At 39.2% G+C, this 16,724-nt stretch overlaps 2 protein-coding genes across 2 annotated transcripts; one reads left to right on the top strand and one right to left on the bottom strand.

Annotated features, from left to right (window-relative positions):
* Positions 1-1,814: 1,814 nt before the first annotated feature.
* RB195_005109 (uncharacterized protein) lies at positions 1,815-4,591 on the top strand (the record flags this gene model as incomplete). The annotated part of the gene is made up of 8 exons (XM_064177404.1): positions 1,815-1,832; positions 1,884-1,920; positions 3,701-3,782; positions 3,842-3,917; positions 3,974-4,111; positions 4,160-4,264; positions 4,339-4,424; positions 4,489-4,591. 8 exons carry the CDS (start codon positions 1,815-1,817, stop codon positions 4,589-4,591), a joined length of 645 nt encoding a protein of 214 aa, XP_064034529.1.
* A 7,870-nt stretch (positions 4,592-12,461) lies between these two features.
* On the bottom strand, positions 12,462-15,133 carry RB195_005108 (uncharacterized protein; the record flags this gene model as incomplete). The annotated part of the gene is made up of 7 exons (XM_013448459.2): positions 12,462-12,585; positions 13,602-13,699; positions 13,767-13,914; positions 14,214-14,317; positions 14,763-14,947; positions 15,008-15,044; positions 15,104-15,133. 7 exons carry the CDS (start codon positions 15,131-15,133, stop codon positions 12,462-12,464), a joined length of 726 nt encoding a protein of 241 aa, XP_013303913.2.
* Between the last annotated feature and the right edge of the window lie 1,591 nt (positions 15,134-16,724).

Genomic DNA, 16,724 nt, shown 5'->3' with positions numbered 1-16,724 from the left:
AACGTTGGCTGGCCGGTATCCACAGTTGCCGATTCACAGTCGTAATGCTGAGAAAACCTTTTCTTTTTGCAGGAAAACACGGAAGAGGAATTTGATTCCTACGAGATAACCTCTTAGATATACCTTAAAAGCGAAACAAACAGCAATAGTAATGGAAGATGGCTTAGTTAAAACTTCACAAGCCAGTTCAATAATCTTTATACAAAAAAAAATTGAAGAACAGGAAGAAAACAGATCCGAGGTGCTTGACGCGCTCTGTGGAGAGAAACCAAATCGCCTTCGTCGTGAACGCAGGCAACTAATCCCAGTACATACTAGATATTCGCGCCCGATCCAAAGATAAATTTCATCGGGTGGAATTTTAAAGGACACTGTTTTATTGATCGAGGTGATAGTCTCCATTGCTGTTTACAATTGTCTTCTAGGGAGGTACAAGCTTCACAGGCGGTTCCATTTTTGTAGAAAAACTCCTTCTTTTTGGGATTGTTTTTTCTCGAAAAAAAAGTTTATGAGGTAGTTTTGAACAGTTTCTTCGGACATCAGATTTTTGCCACTCAAACTATTTTGCAATGATCGGAGGAAATAATAATTGAAGGGTGCAAGAATATTGTGCGTGCTGGAGAATTTCCCATTGCAACTAATGAAATCAAGAACACGATCCAAGTAAACGTCGGAAATGTTTCTTTTCCAGACCCAAAACTCATTCTCAAAACTCATTCCTTTCCGAAATTCATATGATACTATATGCCGCAGCTGCACGTTTTCATGCTTCATTTGGAAGGGGTTCACTGAAGCACAAATTGAGTTATTTGTGCGATCATAAGGTGATACAAGATACTTCTACCGTGTCTGTGCATGCAATAAAAAAGCGAACCAAAAATGCCGGAGTCTAACCACTCAATGCATTATTCTGCCGTCTATGAAAGTCTGGCTCGAACGTGATCATTCAGAATTGCATCGACAGTAGGTTTTTTGCGCATGTAAAAAATATGTTCGTTGCTAAGTTATTCATTTTTGTTGAAATTTTAGATGTGGTGGCAACTAATGTCAAATTTGATGGCAACAGTGGCATTTATTTTATGCTGGTATAAAAGACCATCCGGAAAACGTTAGAGTCAGTGTTTGATTCAATGAAGAACCCTGTCTGCCTTTTCCCCTCCAGTGGTCCTCTTATTCTTTGTGTAGTATGTTCTTCGGGATTTCTCTTCTTCCACTTACTGTTGTCAGTTGGTCTGATGACCTAAAAAGCAGCGCTCTTTGAAGACTGAAATTGGTTTAGTACTTATTTATTCACGCATGGGAACCAATAAGCACTAAACTAAACAAATGACACTAAAAAAATAGAGCATTCTCTTCATTGCACCTCTCGAGTCTCTTCATTGCACCTCTCGAGAGCGGCTGAAGCTAGTGAACTAATCACAAGTAGGTTGTCCGGTCACGTATCAAGATACAATATAAACGGCCTTTTTTCAAATACGTCTTCAAGCAACCCTATGTATAGTAAGGTTCCTTTAGTGTAATTAACAGCGATAACACACCGGTAATACCTGGCACGAAAGAAATTGCCATCCTTTGCTGTGGAGACACCGGTCGCTTAATACCTTAAATCTAATTCCCAAGGATTATTGGCTTGTACTCTTAAATTAACCTTTCCCATCCAATACTTGCCTAATTTGTTGCCCTGTCTGTTTCTCTTTTACGGACTTTGTTTTCTTGTTTTTTTTTTCATGTATGGAGCACTTTAAGTGAATTTCATGAACAAAAAACATAAATAAAAGAAGTTCCAGAGAGAATCCTGGTGTGTAGAGGAAACAATGAATTTCTATATTGTGGTGAGTTTTCTTGTTGTTTGCACATGCAGTAAGTTAACATGGGATCTTCAGGTAGTGTCGGCGTTCTTCGGCGCTATCGGCATAGCTGGTGGGTTTTTTTCTCCCAAGGTATTCGAATGCTTCATCTAATTGAAAATAAACAGAATATTAGTAGAAATACCCCTCAACTACTCATAGGTACCAGGAGTAGTTAAAAATTTGAATAATGAGTAAATATTAAATCGTATTAAATATCAGTGAGTAGTCGTTATAAAAGTTCCTTTCTTTGACAAAAATGCTGCTCTCTTAGTGTCTCTTAGTGCACGAGTAGATAGCTACTGGGCTAAGTATAGTCAAATTGCCGGTGCTATTGCAAACTCATTGCAAATTCATTGCAACTCTTCAAAGTCAGTGTGGACTTTTTTTTAAATGTTAGCCGCAAATGACCAGCGTCATTGCTCTATGAATTCCATGCTGTTTTGAGATTTCACTGAGCTACTTACTTGAAATATGTCCTGGACAAAATCAACATCCAATATCTTTTCTAATACGCTATGACTTTCTGATCGCGGTTATTGCCATGGACGAAGCGAACTGCACCTACAAAGATGATTTCAGGGGCAAAGCGAAGTTTTGATTTGTTTTTCCTTTAAACATGAGAAAGAACAATTATGTATGTACATTAGTTAGATGCTCCGACTTCAGCCGTTTTAAGGAAGCGATCTAGAGAGGATGGAATCTTTGCATGAGGATAAAGGATAAGGGTAAAGTGTCTGGCGTTAATCAATCCGCTTGGGTATGCGCCACCACGTTCACTTCAATTCAGAATCGTTTGAGGTTTATGAACGTGTAACTGGCTTATACAATGACTTGCCATGGCTAGCCGGGCTGAGTCAAATCAGTGTTTTTTTATCCTCCCTCCGTCCGGTACCAATTTATCGACCTCGTAGTGATGAAGGGGTTGGTGAGCACCAAGGCGTATTCGAACTTCCGATCGATCATGCAGACAGTGGAACCTCTTACCGACTGCGCTGCAACCGCCCCTTCTTGCATGGGGATGTGGAAGTAATAGGGACATAGTTTATCAGTATGGGAAATATCACGCTGCCTTTAATTCACCAAATATAAACAACAAAAAGCGCCTTGAGCGTATTGTCTTGCCTCCTCAGCGTTGTATGTAACTAACTAAGGGAATACGGGAAATCTGCAGTGCGACCGCGGTAGAGCAAAGCAAACCATTCCTATCTGAGTTCTATAAAGCGAATTACGATTCAAGGATTCAAGGACGACGGAATTGAAGAGACTCTATAGCGTACATTCAGGCGACAGAGAGCGGCCAACTAATAATAATAACAACTAACAATACGTAATAATGTCGAATTATGTCGAATAATGTCGAATACGCGTACTTCTTAATTTTTAGGAAAATTGGACGTATTCTCTGTCATACTCCTGAGCTACGCGTTCACTCCTACTTAGTTGTCCGGAGATCCTAGCATCAAGAATTGTTGTGATTAACGGTCCGCTGTCTATAAGGTTCTTATATCAATGAAAAGTACTGGTTCTGGTCTTGATGAATTTATCAAAAGTACGCCGCACTCAAATTTTTAAAGTGAAAAATGGTGCGAGAGGTTACTAAGAAACCTAGACGATTCCTATAATCACATTGTTATCTAGGTCGATTGTTTCTTCGTTTGCCTTTGCTCATAACTTCGTGTTATCCTAGAAAAATCTGGTAGTGGAAACCCATTGATGGCACCCACGTGATTCAAACTCGTACACACTCATTTGACAACGACGAAAATATTTCTATACAGTAGTACACCTTATTAATAAACACAAAAATGTGTATGTGGTGGAAATAATAACGAAGCAGTCGAATTTTTAAGGTCAGAACACACTATGTCCTCAAAATCAAGTGATAAATGACACTTTGAGGATTTTGGCCGTAAAAAGACATAATCAAATAAGGTTGGTGGTTGTCGTAATCTTTAACGTTTCGAGCAGTGAAGAACCTTTGAGTGTTACAGATCACGAGTTGCTGGAGGGCGTTTCTTCTCTTCATCACAGGTTTACGCGCGTCAAGCATCGAAAATGATAAGACTTGTGGGTGAATTGGTGGTATATCGGGGAATTCCATCAGAGCTTCCTCATGCGTTTAGAGCTACGGCTGTGATGCAGAAGCGAGCGCTCACAGAGCGGCTCAGAGTTGCTCCACCTCGAATTCTGGAACGACTACCGCTGAAGCTCGATATGCCTACCAAGGCGTAGATGTTATTTATGAAACCGCTTTAAGAACGGTAAGACTCCTTGATGTTCACTTACATATCTCTTACGCTGTGTTTTAGGCTATAGCCAATTGGAGGGATGAGATTAACACCGGGAGACTACCGCAACGTTCTACGGAAACGAACATCTATCAAACAAATCTTGGGATACCAAACCTAGCGATGGTGTGATTATATTTCCTCAGAAAAAATCTAAGTACGATAGACGCGCAATTTAATAAATAATCTATTGCGCTTAGATGATTTGGGACACTCATGTATATGTTGGCTGCTCCATTGTAAGGTGTACTACATTCACTAACGTTGTTTGCCACTATACTCCTGCGTAAGTGAAATTTTGACAAATAATTTTGGGAAGATCAGAGGAAATTAAATGGTCTGATTTTCAGAGGGGGTGCTCCAGGTTCGCAAATATACAAACCAGGGCCCAGTTGTAGACGCTGCTCCAGCATTGGAATGTCGACGTGCGCCGGCGGATTGTGTAGCCCATAAACAAAGTGCTGGAAATGGTGTTTGAAGTGCCTATTAAATCTTTACAGTATGAATAAACTTTTTGCCTTGGGGAAGAGTGTGGTACATCATTTAAAGAGTAGATAGTTCCACCAACTACTCACATATAAACTAAAACTTGAGGAAGAAAACGATGCTTTTAAGAGTGACTGCAACTACTTTTGAAACGTAGTTACGCCGGTGTCCCACAGTTCTTAACGCTGTTTCAAAAGTAGTTGCAGTGCCTACAGTATCTGTGTAGTTTCTGGAAGATTTTGTATATGGATTTATTGAAGGAAACTCAACGCTCTTTGATGAATCACAGCTTCGTATCATTTGGAAAGTTTGTTAAATCAAATTTACAGTTCACATTTAAATGACGGTTCTTAATTATTTCGCTTACCGGTATCTTCATAAACGAAAAGTTTGGAGCAAAAATATATATGATGATGATAATATTTTATTGAAGATGATATTATTTTCATTTTTAAATGACGTATTGTTCTCTTGCGACAACACTTTCACTCTAATTTTTCTCGGAACCTTTACTGGTTTTTTTTCCAGATAACCATACTAATAACACATGACCAATTGTTCAGCTCTCGTCTTTCATCAATCAATCAAGGTACATGTATCTGCGCAGTACTTGCCGCTCTTCTGCGGTTTTACATGATCACCATCTGCCGACGCGTATGCGCGTTTTTCTAGGAGCTGCAAAAAAAAGTATCTGCGAAACCCGATCGAATAACTTCTAATTGAACTGATTCTACGTTGCGTTCGCGAATTTATATTACTGGAAATAATGTAGGTCATGCGATTTGCTCATATAAGTAGGTGTTGGTAAAAAAATGCAGTTATGTGGGCATCGGAGGTGATGCAGCACCCGTCATCTCATAATAAGCAAAAAAGCAAGTTTTTTTTGTGCGGTAGCAGAAGAAAATCCATCCTTCTAATAAAAATTGGTAAAAGTGTTAATCTTTGCTGCAAGAGACGATATTATGTTGTCAATCGTCCTTGTCCGGTGTGTTACTTTTCTTTATTTCTCCCCTTTTTTCTATTTCCTTAAAGGTTCCTTTCATTTACAAAGAGGTATTGTTTCATATTTTGCTAGCAAACAGTGGAAGAAACATCATCAGACATAAGAATGTGTGCAGTTTGCATTCACATTCTTGAAATAACACCTGCTGCTTCCATAATGAATACCACTTATCCATTCAGTTAGTCATCTTCGTGGGTTTCGTTGTACTGTTTTGTACAGCCGTCATGAACACATGGAAGGTATTACTACAACGCGTTCAGTTTTAGAAATCCGCAATTATGTTCCCTATAAAATATATAAAATATAAAACAATATGTAACAATAATTTCAAGTCTGCTACACAATTCCTTCAAATCACCTTTTCAATCAGATAATTGAAACGCTGTTGGAGAAAATATTCCAAAAATTAAGAAAGATTGCCAAGAAATGAATTGTTTCAGGATCAACCTATTCATAAAATGTCAACTACATCCTCATAACTTATCATCAGAGTCAAGAGTGTGGTACAGGGTGAAAGATGGTCGTCATATCCAATGTTGTAATGTCGTGGTGCAGACCCTACCTCCAAACTCCGCGAGCCTCGCAACTGTCCGTAGTTGCGAAAATACGTTAGACAGCGCAACAAACGTCACAGTGACAACGACGATGAACGTACAGGAACAATCCAATCGTCGTTACTCCCCATCTTGCGAAACATGGCTTCTGGTCCCACAACTACAACTCAGCTTTCCTAAAGGGACCTATACTCGAAGGTTTCTGTAGCTTTAATGCAAGAGCATCTCGAAATCAATGTGAATGCAAGCATTGCCTGCTTTCTCAATAACGAGACGGTGGAAAAGTGACGTGATGTCGTCTAAATGACGACAAGACGATATTTTCCACAGATGCATTAACATCGGCGCTATTGCGGCTAATCCAGTTTTGTAGGAATTGCAGAATTTGCAGAGGACAGACTGAGAAGAGCAATCCAGTATAACACAGCAATACAATAATGCGCGTTTTTACACTGGTACCACTTTGGCTTTCACCTTTTTTCCAGTAGACAGTGATATAATGTACAAGTGTTAGTTATCTACGTGGCAACCAAAGTACACTGCACATTGTGCTAGTTCCTCTTTTTTTCGGAGAAATAATCAACACAAAGACAGTGTTAAACTGTTCAAGTTGTGCATCCTTTCATAACTACGAATAATTTCACCACTATTGAAAATCTTGAAGTGCAATATACCCTTAGAGGATGCATGCATGCATATGGATTATTGGAATTATTGTAAAGACCGTAGGTTTCGAAATCTCACAAGATCACGCAAGAAGTGCAACTCTTCGGCTCTCGCGTGGAAGCCAGTGTATAGCTGTGTTCCAGTGAAACACGAAGTTTTGCCCATGTTCGGCTGTTCTTGAACCTTGGCATGTCGAATGTGTAACGCCCTCATTGACTAGGTTGACCTGTAGGCAAGATTGGTACTGATCTTTATCAACATCTAACGTTTCGGCGTCATCACCTTCGTCGGAGTCTGGAAAATCGAAGTTATGGTCTATCCTCCCATGCGCTTCATCACCTTACAGAAGTCATTCAAACGAAACGAATTTTCATTCCGGTCCCCTAGCCCAAATCTTCCAATCCTGTATTTCTCTTCTGCGGCCTTTCCTAGTTTTGCGTTGAAGTCTCCGAATTTGTAGAAGGACTTCTCATTGCGGATTACTTCCTCCAGCTTCTCGTAAAGTCTAATTCGGATTTATCAGCTGCTGATGTAGGTGAGTAGCAGTTGATGATACTGATGAGTTTTTGGCGCATAGGGCGGAGGCGAAGAACGGCCAGACGAGGTGACAAGATCTCGTGAGGATCGACAAGATGGACGACAGATGGGTGCACAACAAAACCAACAGAGCCTACATTTAGCGACGGAACCAAATGATGAGGCAGCTTTCAACTTCTATTTGAGGACACAATTCTTCTATTGACAGTGATTACAAACAATGTTTTTCAGAAACCAAAAAAACATTATTGAGAAGAAAATTTCACCGGCAGTTTTCCTCAAACACTATTTATGGCTTTGAGTTTTCCAGGCTCTGACGAAGGCGATATCGCCGAAACGTTAGCCGCTGTTTAATAAAGATCGATACCAATCTTGGCTACAGCTCAAGGAAATCAGTTAAAACTACGTTTCAACATGCCGAGATTCAAAGACAGTCGAACATGGGCAACACTATTTAGGGCATTGTTCACCGTACATGTGTCAGTTAGATGTAGATTTTAGCGATTAGCTCAACCTCTGATTGGAGATTACTGTTGGACTTGTCGGATTTTGTAATCGTGAAATAAACATGAATAACAGACTGAAAAAGGAACGGAGAAGGAGAATTGTGTCGGCTTTCTGTGAAGGAGGATTTTCGCTACAAAAGTGTTAGAATATCTTTTTCTCTGGTTTTTCATTTGAAAGCTAGTTGCTAAAAACTTGGGAAATTTAGCATTTTTCTCAACTTCTTCTGAACTAACAATTGAGAGAACGAGAACCACGTATAAGAAAGTAGAAATATGATATGATATATGTGTGCGATAACAAAAGTCGTCTTCTACAAAATACTTGAACTTGAACCCAAAATACACTTTCAAACAAAGAGCTGAGTTATCAGACCTTGTTCGAAGTCAATCTGATTCTGACGCGGAGCCGAAAATCTGAGATTTCGCACATTTTTCCGTTGCCTGATTACGGTGGCGCGGTCGGGGCTATGTTTTGATAGAGCAGCAAGGAAAAGAGTCAACTGCAAATCTGAGTGTCTGTAAGTATTCTGGTTCTCTCAGAAGCTAGTTGAAAAGAACTAAAAAATTTTAGAAGAAATTTAGAATTTTTCTCAACTAGGTTTAAAAAAAACAGGGAAAGTTAGAAGCACCAAACTATGTTGGGATATAGAAGAAATCTTCCTTTACAAATCTTTTCCGGCATGAGCAGTATTGTCATGAGTATAATTCACTTTGACGTCTTTATTCAGAAACTCGTAGAGCCTACTTTGTATTAATTTTATCCATAACTGCGGTTGTAGATAATTTTTTTCGCTCGGTAACAGCATCCACCGAAATTCATTTTTTATAGAGAAAATAAGGGAACCCGTCATTCCGGGTGAGAAACGTGTTCTTCAAATTCTTTCACGCTAAAATCGCACTTTTGACGGACTGTTCCAGATTATTACAATAAAGAAAACGGGACGTCGCATTGCGCTGTCTCTTTAGTGCATCGATGGGATTTTTTTGTAGAGTACGTAGAAAATTTAGTTGCTTGTAATGAAGCAGTCCCGAAGCAATGTTCAAGCTATGAAAGAAATGAAGTTTGTGTCCTCTGTCCTCTTAGTGCCCAATACGAAGTTTCTGATCGGTTACACTTTGTTTATATAAAATAATAATACAGAAAATCGTAATGCTTAGACTTGATGGTTATGACAGCAAGTTAAATTCTTAGAACGATCGAGATTTTTATTGAGCCACGTGTATTTAAAACATTGTTTTCCATTCTATTACCTTCACAACCTCTATTATTTTCAATTTAGTCAGCATACTGTATATGGTATACATCCTTTCTGATACTAGTGATTTGGTCAATTTCTCCTGAAAAAAAGAAGCGGAAAAGTCGCTCGAACATTTAGGTGTTTAAATAGCTTACTCCAAATGGATTTATGCATTCAAAATAAGGTCTTTCTCGAAAATCTCGATTCTCTGCTCTTTCTATACTGTCACACCTTTTTCTTTCGTGGGTCTCCTACGCGAACTACAGATTAGTGATCCGAAAGTGAAGGTGAACGAAAGTGAAGTGAAGGTGACTCTGGGCTATGAATTAAGATGCCCGGCGGAGGCAAGTCTTTCGGCAACGTGTTCCAAGCTGAGAAGGTGTTAGACACATCCGACATTCCGACTTATCGGAATCGGAAGCCTCGGTAAGAGTAAATTACTGCTAACATTCTCCACCGAATTAGCAAAATGTCGCTAGGTTCCTGATTCATATAGGTTCAAGGATGAACTGTGGCGAGAGCTAAGCTCGCCATGGCAAGGTTGCTTGGTTTAGGAAAAAGTCTTCTTGCCTTTCCAGCAAATACTGCCACAGTACCTAGCAGCTGTGTTCTGCCTCGCAGAACACAGCTGCTAGGTACTGTGGCATCTCGCAAAGAGAAGAACTGCGAAACTTCAGAATTCCGGCTACGCGCCAAAGTCTGTGTTGCTTTGAAGAATATCCAATAAGTGAGCTCGTGCTCTACAAAAATAAATTCGGTTTAAAGTCCGTCGTAGAGGAGGAATTTCGCTATCAGAGTTCCTTTTAACTTTTCCTCAAATGGTTTCGTTTCTCTCAAAAGCTACTTGGGAAGAAGTTGGAAAATTTACTAAACTTCTCAACTTTTTCACAACTTTGGGCTTCAATTCGAAAAGCCAGAGAGCCCCTTCAAAGGGTGTTTAGACCGAAAAGCGGAAATCTTCTTTTACAAAAAGGAGACACAGTTTTCCTTCTCCTTTCTCTTTTCAGTCAAGTTTTCATGTTTACTTCAACCTGACAAATCCGACCAGTCCTTCAGCAATTTCCACTCAGGGCTAGGGTAATCGTTAAAAAGACATCTAACTAACATACATATGTGCTGAACAACGCTCTTAATACAAATTCAGTGAAATGTTCTTCTCAGCAATTTTTTCCGGTCTTGGAAAAATCAAGAACCCAGCGATGGTAGAACTACATATTCAACGTCTGTTATCACAGTGAATGAGCTAAATTATTCTAGAAAGTAGAAAACAGAGAGATAATCCTTTTAAAATGCGTTCTGCTTTGGTATTAGTTATATAGTTATATTAGTTATTAGTTATTAGTATTAGTATTAGTTATTAATTTTTTCCACTTTATAAAAATTGAAAATTTCCGGCGGGATCAAACACTTGATCGTCCGTTTTCTTTGTCGGTGAGTAAGATTGTTTAGAAATAGTAGTAAATGGGAAGAAAATGGTCCTAACAGGTGTTTCCAGCTATTTTTTTTAATTTTGCGGAAATAATGGTTCAGTAATGGTTCCTTAAACAGAGCTATCAGTGACGTCCATATTATATTATATATTTTTATTTTACTCGTGGCAGTTTATATTAACATCCATTACAGCACTATTTATCAAAATTTACTATATTTTTATCATTTCAATGTACTTATTGAGCGTCCAATCTGTTTCATTAATTCTGTTCACAATAACTAATTTTCCATTGCTATATGTATTGGAGGATCGTTTTCAGAAGAGTTTCTTCCCAATTACCACTTTGACCTTGTACGTAACAAGGTACCATTGGGCTTCTTAGGCCTCAGAAGCTTGAAGCCAGGAGAGATTAGCAGAGATGAATTCACTGCCTGAACTTTCACCATGTACCTTAACGCATATGTGTGTTGCTAAAATCATGTTCAGTCATCAGAAATGCATTTATTTAATCAAACATATTCAACGTCAATGTCAACGTTGCTAATGCCATGTCAACGTTCTACAAAATTTCCACCCACGTTGAAGCGAAACACAATAGAGCACAAGCCGATCAGATTCAACGCGTTTGAATCAATGATACAGAAATCAAGAACAGATATTAATTAATAGTAGACAAAATGTACAGACAATCAAGTTCAGCCTTTCAAATTAATGTTCGCATTCTATATAACGGGTGGGTCATGCATTCAGTCATGCTCGTCGTCTGCACTATTGTCATCGGGATAGGTTGTCTGTTGCCTTATAGTGTTATCTCAACTATACAAATCAGATTTTTCGAGTACAGCTTTTTACCCGACTCTTCCTTAAAATGACGCTTGGTGTAGCTTTCTCTTCCGTCTCAGTGATAATCCGTCGAATCTATAATAGAATATCTATTTCACTAAGCACGAAATAGATGCGCTAAGGTAGCAAGTAGGATGAGAAGTACGTTCGTGGCAAGGTTGTGACAATTATCAACTAACGTTGCACTGATGTGCTGTCGCGATGGGGAATAAATAGACTATGGAACGAGAAAGGATATGGAAAGTACCTCCCAGAGAGAGAAAGGGAGGCTATGAAGTAAACGACAAGTTGAAGCTGGATAAAACATCGGATTTATCAAGAACACCCGCTGCTCCGGTCGACCATAACACGACTCCTTGTAGCAGTTCGGTTGTGATTGTCATAAAATTTTCGCTTGCCCAACTCATATTTGCAGACCAAGTAGAACAAGCTGTGGTCCCAATCCGATGGTAGCCGGCGGCTCTACTCCGTCGCTTCAGGCGCTTCCGCAAATTCAGGTGTTTAGGCCTGACAATGCAATGCATGTTTGATTATGCTGGCTATCTTAGAATCAGCACAGCGATAATTATAGTACACATCGTATAGAGCATCGAAGACCAATTCGTCATATTCCCCTTTAAAGAAGAGAGTCATGTCCTTTTTGCTAGCGAAGGAGCTTCAAGGAAATTAACGAGAAGGACCATGGCAGAGGTTTGAGATAACGTTGCCTCTTCGAACAGATCAGAGAACTCCTCAAAACTGCCTAATGTCTTCACTGGGTTCTTAACCGTAGAGGAATTCGGTTATTACCTGTTCGCAGACGTGGTTGCAATCTTTTCACAACGTGCTCGTTCAAGACACTCAATACACCGTCTCTCTCTGTAGATGAGTTTCTTATGAAGCAGGATTTGGTCGCTAACTATGTATTCCACTGAGGTTCTGCTGTGAAATTTTAGGAAGACTATAAAAAAATTAAAGATAGCCCATAGAAGAAAAATTAGAAGAAATCCTTTATTTGATCGAATTATCCAAGAAGGTTCTGATGGATATTAGTTTATGAGAAATTGTGTTTTCTGACTTCAACGAGCCTGTTTGCTCAAATCACAAAATCCAGACTGATCGCAGACCCCATTTGGGCACGTCTCGCCCTTATTGCAACCGCCTAATCCAATTTTGTAGACGACAGCACCATTCTTGAGGGGACTGAAAGAGAACAGTCTTGACTACTTCATCTAAAAAAGCCGCACTCATTCTTCTTCATACCTATTTGTTTCAATTTATTATTATTATTTTGTTCGATCGAAAGTACTATTAGTGTGAAAATTGGAGGATCATCGTCCCCAATATCTTGCGTTTAACAACAAAAAAAACCATAAACATTCAAGGCCCAGTAAGTGAAACCAACTGATACTGTTCATAGAAACTCCGGCCATAGGACTTATCGTGCAATGAGATTTTGCAAATGTGCGTTTTGGGGAAAACTTGCTATTTTGAAGAGTCTTTGCACTGCAATGTGTACTTTTGGAGCGACAAGCAAACAATTACTGCTTATTCACTATTGTTTGTAACAAGGAACTGCAGGTTTGACAGATAACACAAATCGACGGTGATCTGTGAATTGTCCTAGATTGCTCTTTTTTTTATAGGGCGGGTGTACTGTAGCGGTTAGAGGTTCCGCTTTCTGCACGACCGATCGGGGTTTCGAGTCCGCCCTAGTGCTCACCAAGCCTTCCATCCCTGCGGTGTCAATAAATTGGTACCAGACTTCTCTGGTACCAATGTATTGACAAAATAAAAAAAAAGTCGTCGTCTGGGCGGATAAAAACACTGACTTGACACATCGGCTAGCCACCGCAAGTCATTGTACAGACCAGTTACACGTTCGTAAACCACGAACGATTCTTAATTAAAGTGAACGCGGGGACGCATTCTAAGCGGATTGATTAACGCCAGACACGTTATATTTTATCCTTTACTATTGCTCTTTTTTTTGCTACAATGCTACATTTTTAGTTTATGTACCTGCTTTATCTGTTTTTAATTAAATAATTAAATAGACAAGTAGGACAGATGAGCTCCTTCTTAAACACTCAACTAAATAAACAATCAAATTATATTGCGACCTTGACTTTTTTTCCACCTCGTTTCCAGATAAAACCGAAGTCTTACTCAAAGCTCTCAGATTCGGAGGAGTTGAGCAAATAGGAGTAATAACTTACTTCCTATTGAGCAGGCAAACTGCCCTATATTTTCTCAAGTCTCCATCTCTGCAAGTTATATCTGCGCATCCAATTTTAGTGGTGACGGCTCTCATTAGCTGGAAAAAATTTCCTATTATCTTTCAAATGGATACGTGCGGCTTTGGGAAACAATGCTAAACATACGTTCAAATACTCATACAAATTCCGATCCTGGTCCTTGTATACAACTTGTTTGTTGGTAATAGCAACATCGCTGACCGCAAACTTATTAATCTGTTTAGCCCAATCCCAAACAGCTGAGAACAGCTCAGGGTCAAAGTCCACATCAATGCTGAAAAATTTTCTATTCATCTTAGATACTTTCGCCCAAATTTAGTTTTCCTTAAATATTTCTGAAGATGATCAGCACGTCTTCATCCTCTTGAACCACTTTTGTACCTTGTGAAAAACGTTCCTTTAATACGTGGGTGAACTTTTAGAAATATATCTTCCGCTAATTTCCCTATTTTGATTCGCGGTGATTCCAAAAACTGTAGAAAGGAGAAGAAAAGGAATTTAGAAAAGAGTGCATTGAGTGCATTGAGTACTTATACCCTTTATGGTCTATCATTAAGGTCAATATAGACGTACTGGAAGAATAAGGCCGTTGTTCCATCTGGACCGGTAGGAGCGTTCGTTGAACACGACTGATCCAAAAGAGCAAAAGCCTTCTTTTCAAGGTTGCAGTTGTACTCCTGAATTTGCACACCCTTAACTTAATCTTCTTTCTCTTTTATCTGCTCTTATAATAAGACAGCAATTGAATTTCCTATCTCATTCAGTGCTTTTTACATAACCGTTCAAAAGGCAAATTCAAATGGCAGCTGGTGAAGCTCAAAAATAAATCCTTCTGCGATTTTCGCTCTGTTGATTGTAAGCAGCATAGTGAAACATCTATTGCATAGTTAGGTCGAAAACTATTGCAGTTGCACAAGCTGCGGAAGCGACGGAGAAGAATGAGCGGCTGCCCGCAACACGACCAGATCATATATGACAGAACAAGTTGAGTCGATTCCCACGCCATCTTCCCGGATTCCGCACGAGACAGTCAAAGAAAAAAAAGTTGCATTAAACTACATAGTCCACCGCAGCTGCCTCCAGTTTCTGAGACATTAAATATTTCACCCGGTTCCAACTTACTAATTTATTCATAGTCTTTGGTAGTGGGAGATCCTTTCCATATCCTGTTCCATTCCACTGTCCATTTGGTTCAAATCCTCTTAACAATACTTGGCGGTGATTGTTGATGGTTTGGACAACGTAGACACGAATGTATTCCTCATCATATGTGCCGCCTTTACAAAGCGGTTTCGGCGTAGACTCTTCTGAAATATAGTGTAGAATTGGTGCGATTCCTCTCATACGAAGGACAACGCTGTACTAACCAACATCTTGAGAAAAAGTAGAAGGAAGAAGGAATACCTAAAATATCTGATTCATATCGTTAAAATGAGACACTATGAAGAAACCGACAACTCTACCCCAATTGCAATATAGAAGATGACGAGCATGACTGAATGTGAATATCAATGGCACACTTCTTTTATAGAGATCGAATGTGAGTTTCAAGTGCTGAAAATGATCGTTTGCACATGTGATCTTTTATGGATTAATATTTGCCTATATCTTTTGTATCCTTGGTTTAAACCCATTAAATCTGGTCTATATCTTGAATAGTCGGCTTGCGCTCCATTGTGTTTTTCCTTTCTATATGGCTGAAAAATCCGAAAAAAGTTGACTTCTATGTGGCATTAGCTTTCGATTGTTTGATCCAACAATGCATTCGTATAACTGGAAATTTGAACTTTGAAATTCACGTAAAGTAAGCCATGCTCAATACGATGCATTCTAATACGAGTTGGTGCATTCATGTGGTTTCATGTTTTTGTTTCAAGGCTGGAATTGGTTTTTTTTATGAAATTAAGAAGTTTTGACGTTAATTTTATAGAAACATCCGCAGGCATATGGTCTGCATTTGAGAATACGCCTATCGGATGCGCTCAAATAATGTGCTCCGAGATATCTACATGATAGATTCGGGATTCCATCTAAGGAATTTCCACCTAAGGAAGGAAAGGAAATACAGAAGCTGTAACGTTAACATTGAATCAGACTAAGCAAAGTGCACAAACATTGAGGTTGGCTTGATGAGACCCATGCTCCTTCTGTAAAGAGAGAACGTTCCATTTTAATTTGCGCCTGCAGTCACTGTGAGATGTTTTGATACTTCACAGTGAAGGATTATTTGGAAGCGATAAAATTCAATTAAATTAATATTCTCCCATTAACGGCAACTTACAACATATGTAAGAAGCAAGATGAAAGGAAAAGAACTTATACAAGAGAGATTTTCTACCCTTGTAAAAATGATACTTCTGCCCACATACTGTGGGATCTCAAGCGCTGCAGTGTAACCAAAGTTCAAGATCTGATGACTCGAAATGGTTTGTGCACCTAGCACCAGTCTGATAGTCCTGCTAAAACCGGGCTCTCAGACTTTCCTATGTGCTCGTTTTGCACGATCCAATGTATGTTTGTGACGAATTACAAACATTTGAGAAAGAACAGGAAGGCAACACTTAGAATTAGAAATCCGATCAGAGTTTTTCTCTTATAGAAGTTGTTCTCCTCACATAAAATAAGAATCAACATTTCAGCATCGATGGCCCACCGTTCTTAAAGTATTTTAATTTAAAAAAAAATAAGCACACGATAAAACTGTCCCAATCGGCACATCATCGGAGTTAGGTTGGTAGTACGTCGGAATTTGTCTGAGATCTCCGCGTCTAATGCCAAAATAAGAGGAAGGGGAATCAAACCTGTAGCAACATAGTGCTCTAGAGCAGTAATTGTTGGACGTTGCTCAGAGGGGTACCGAGCTGCTCCACCTATAATACAATGGCAAACAAATGTTGCCTAAATTTGCGGTGTTCAAGAATTGTAACGGAAAAAACACTGACCAAAAACACACTAAAACAGCAAAATTCCACTGATAGCTGCGTCTACACTAAGAGAGGTGTGGACGTGCATTCGAAGGAAAACGTAAACAGAAGGAATCAACCTAAACAATAAATATAACAAAAACGTAAACGCAACAAAACA

The sequence above is a fragment of the Necator americanus genome, chromosome I, assembly GCF_031761385.1.
Source record: "Necator americanus strain Aroian chromosome I, whole genome shotgun sequence".
NCBI lineage: Eukaryota > Metazoa > Nematoda > Chromadorea > Rhabditida > Ancylostomatidae > Necator > Necator americanus.
Note: the sequence above shows the minus strand (reverse complement) of the source record. Positions and strands in the feature narration are given on the sequence as shown.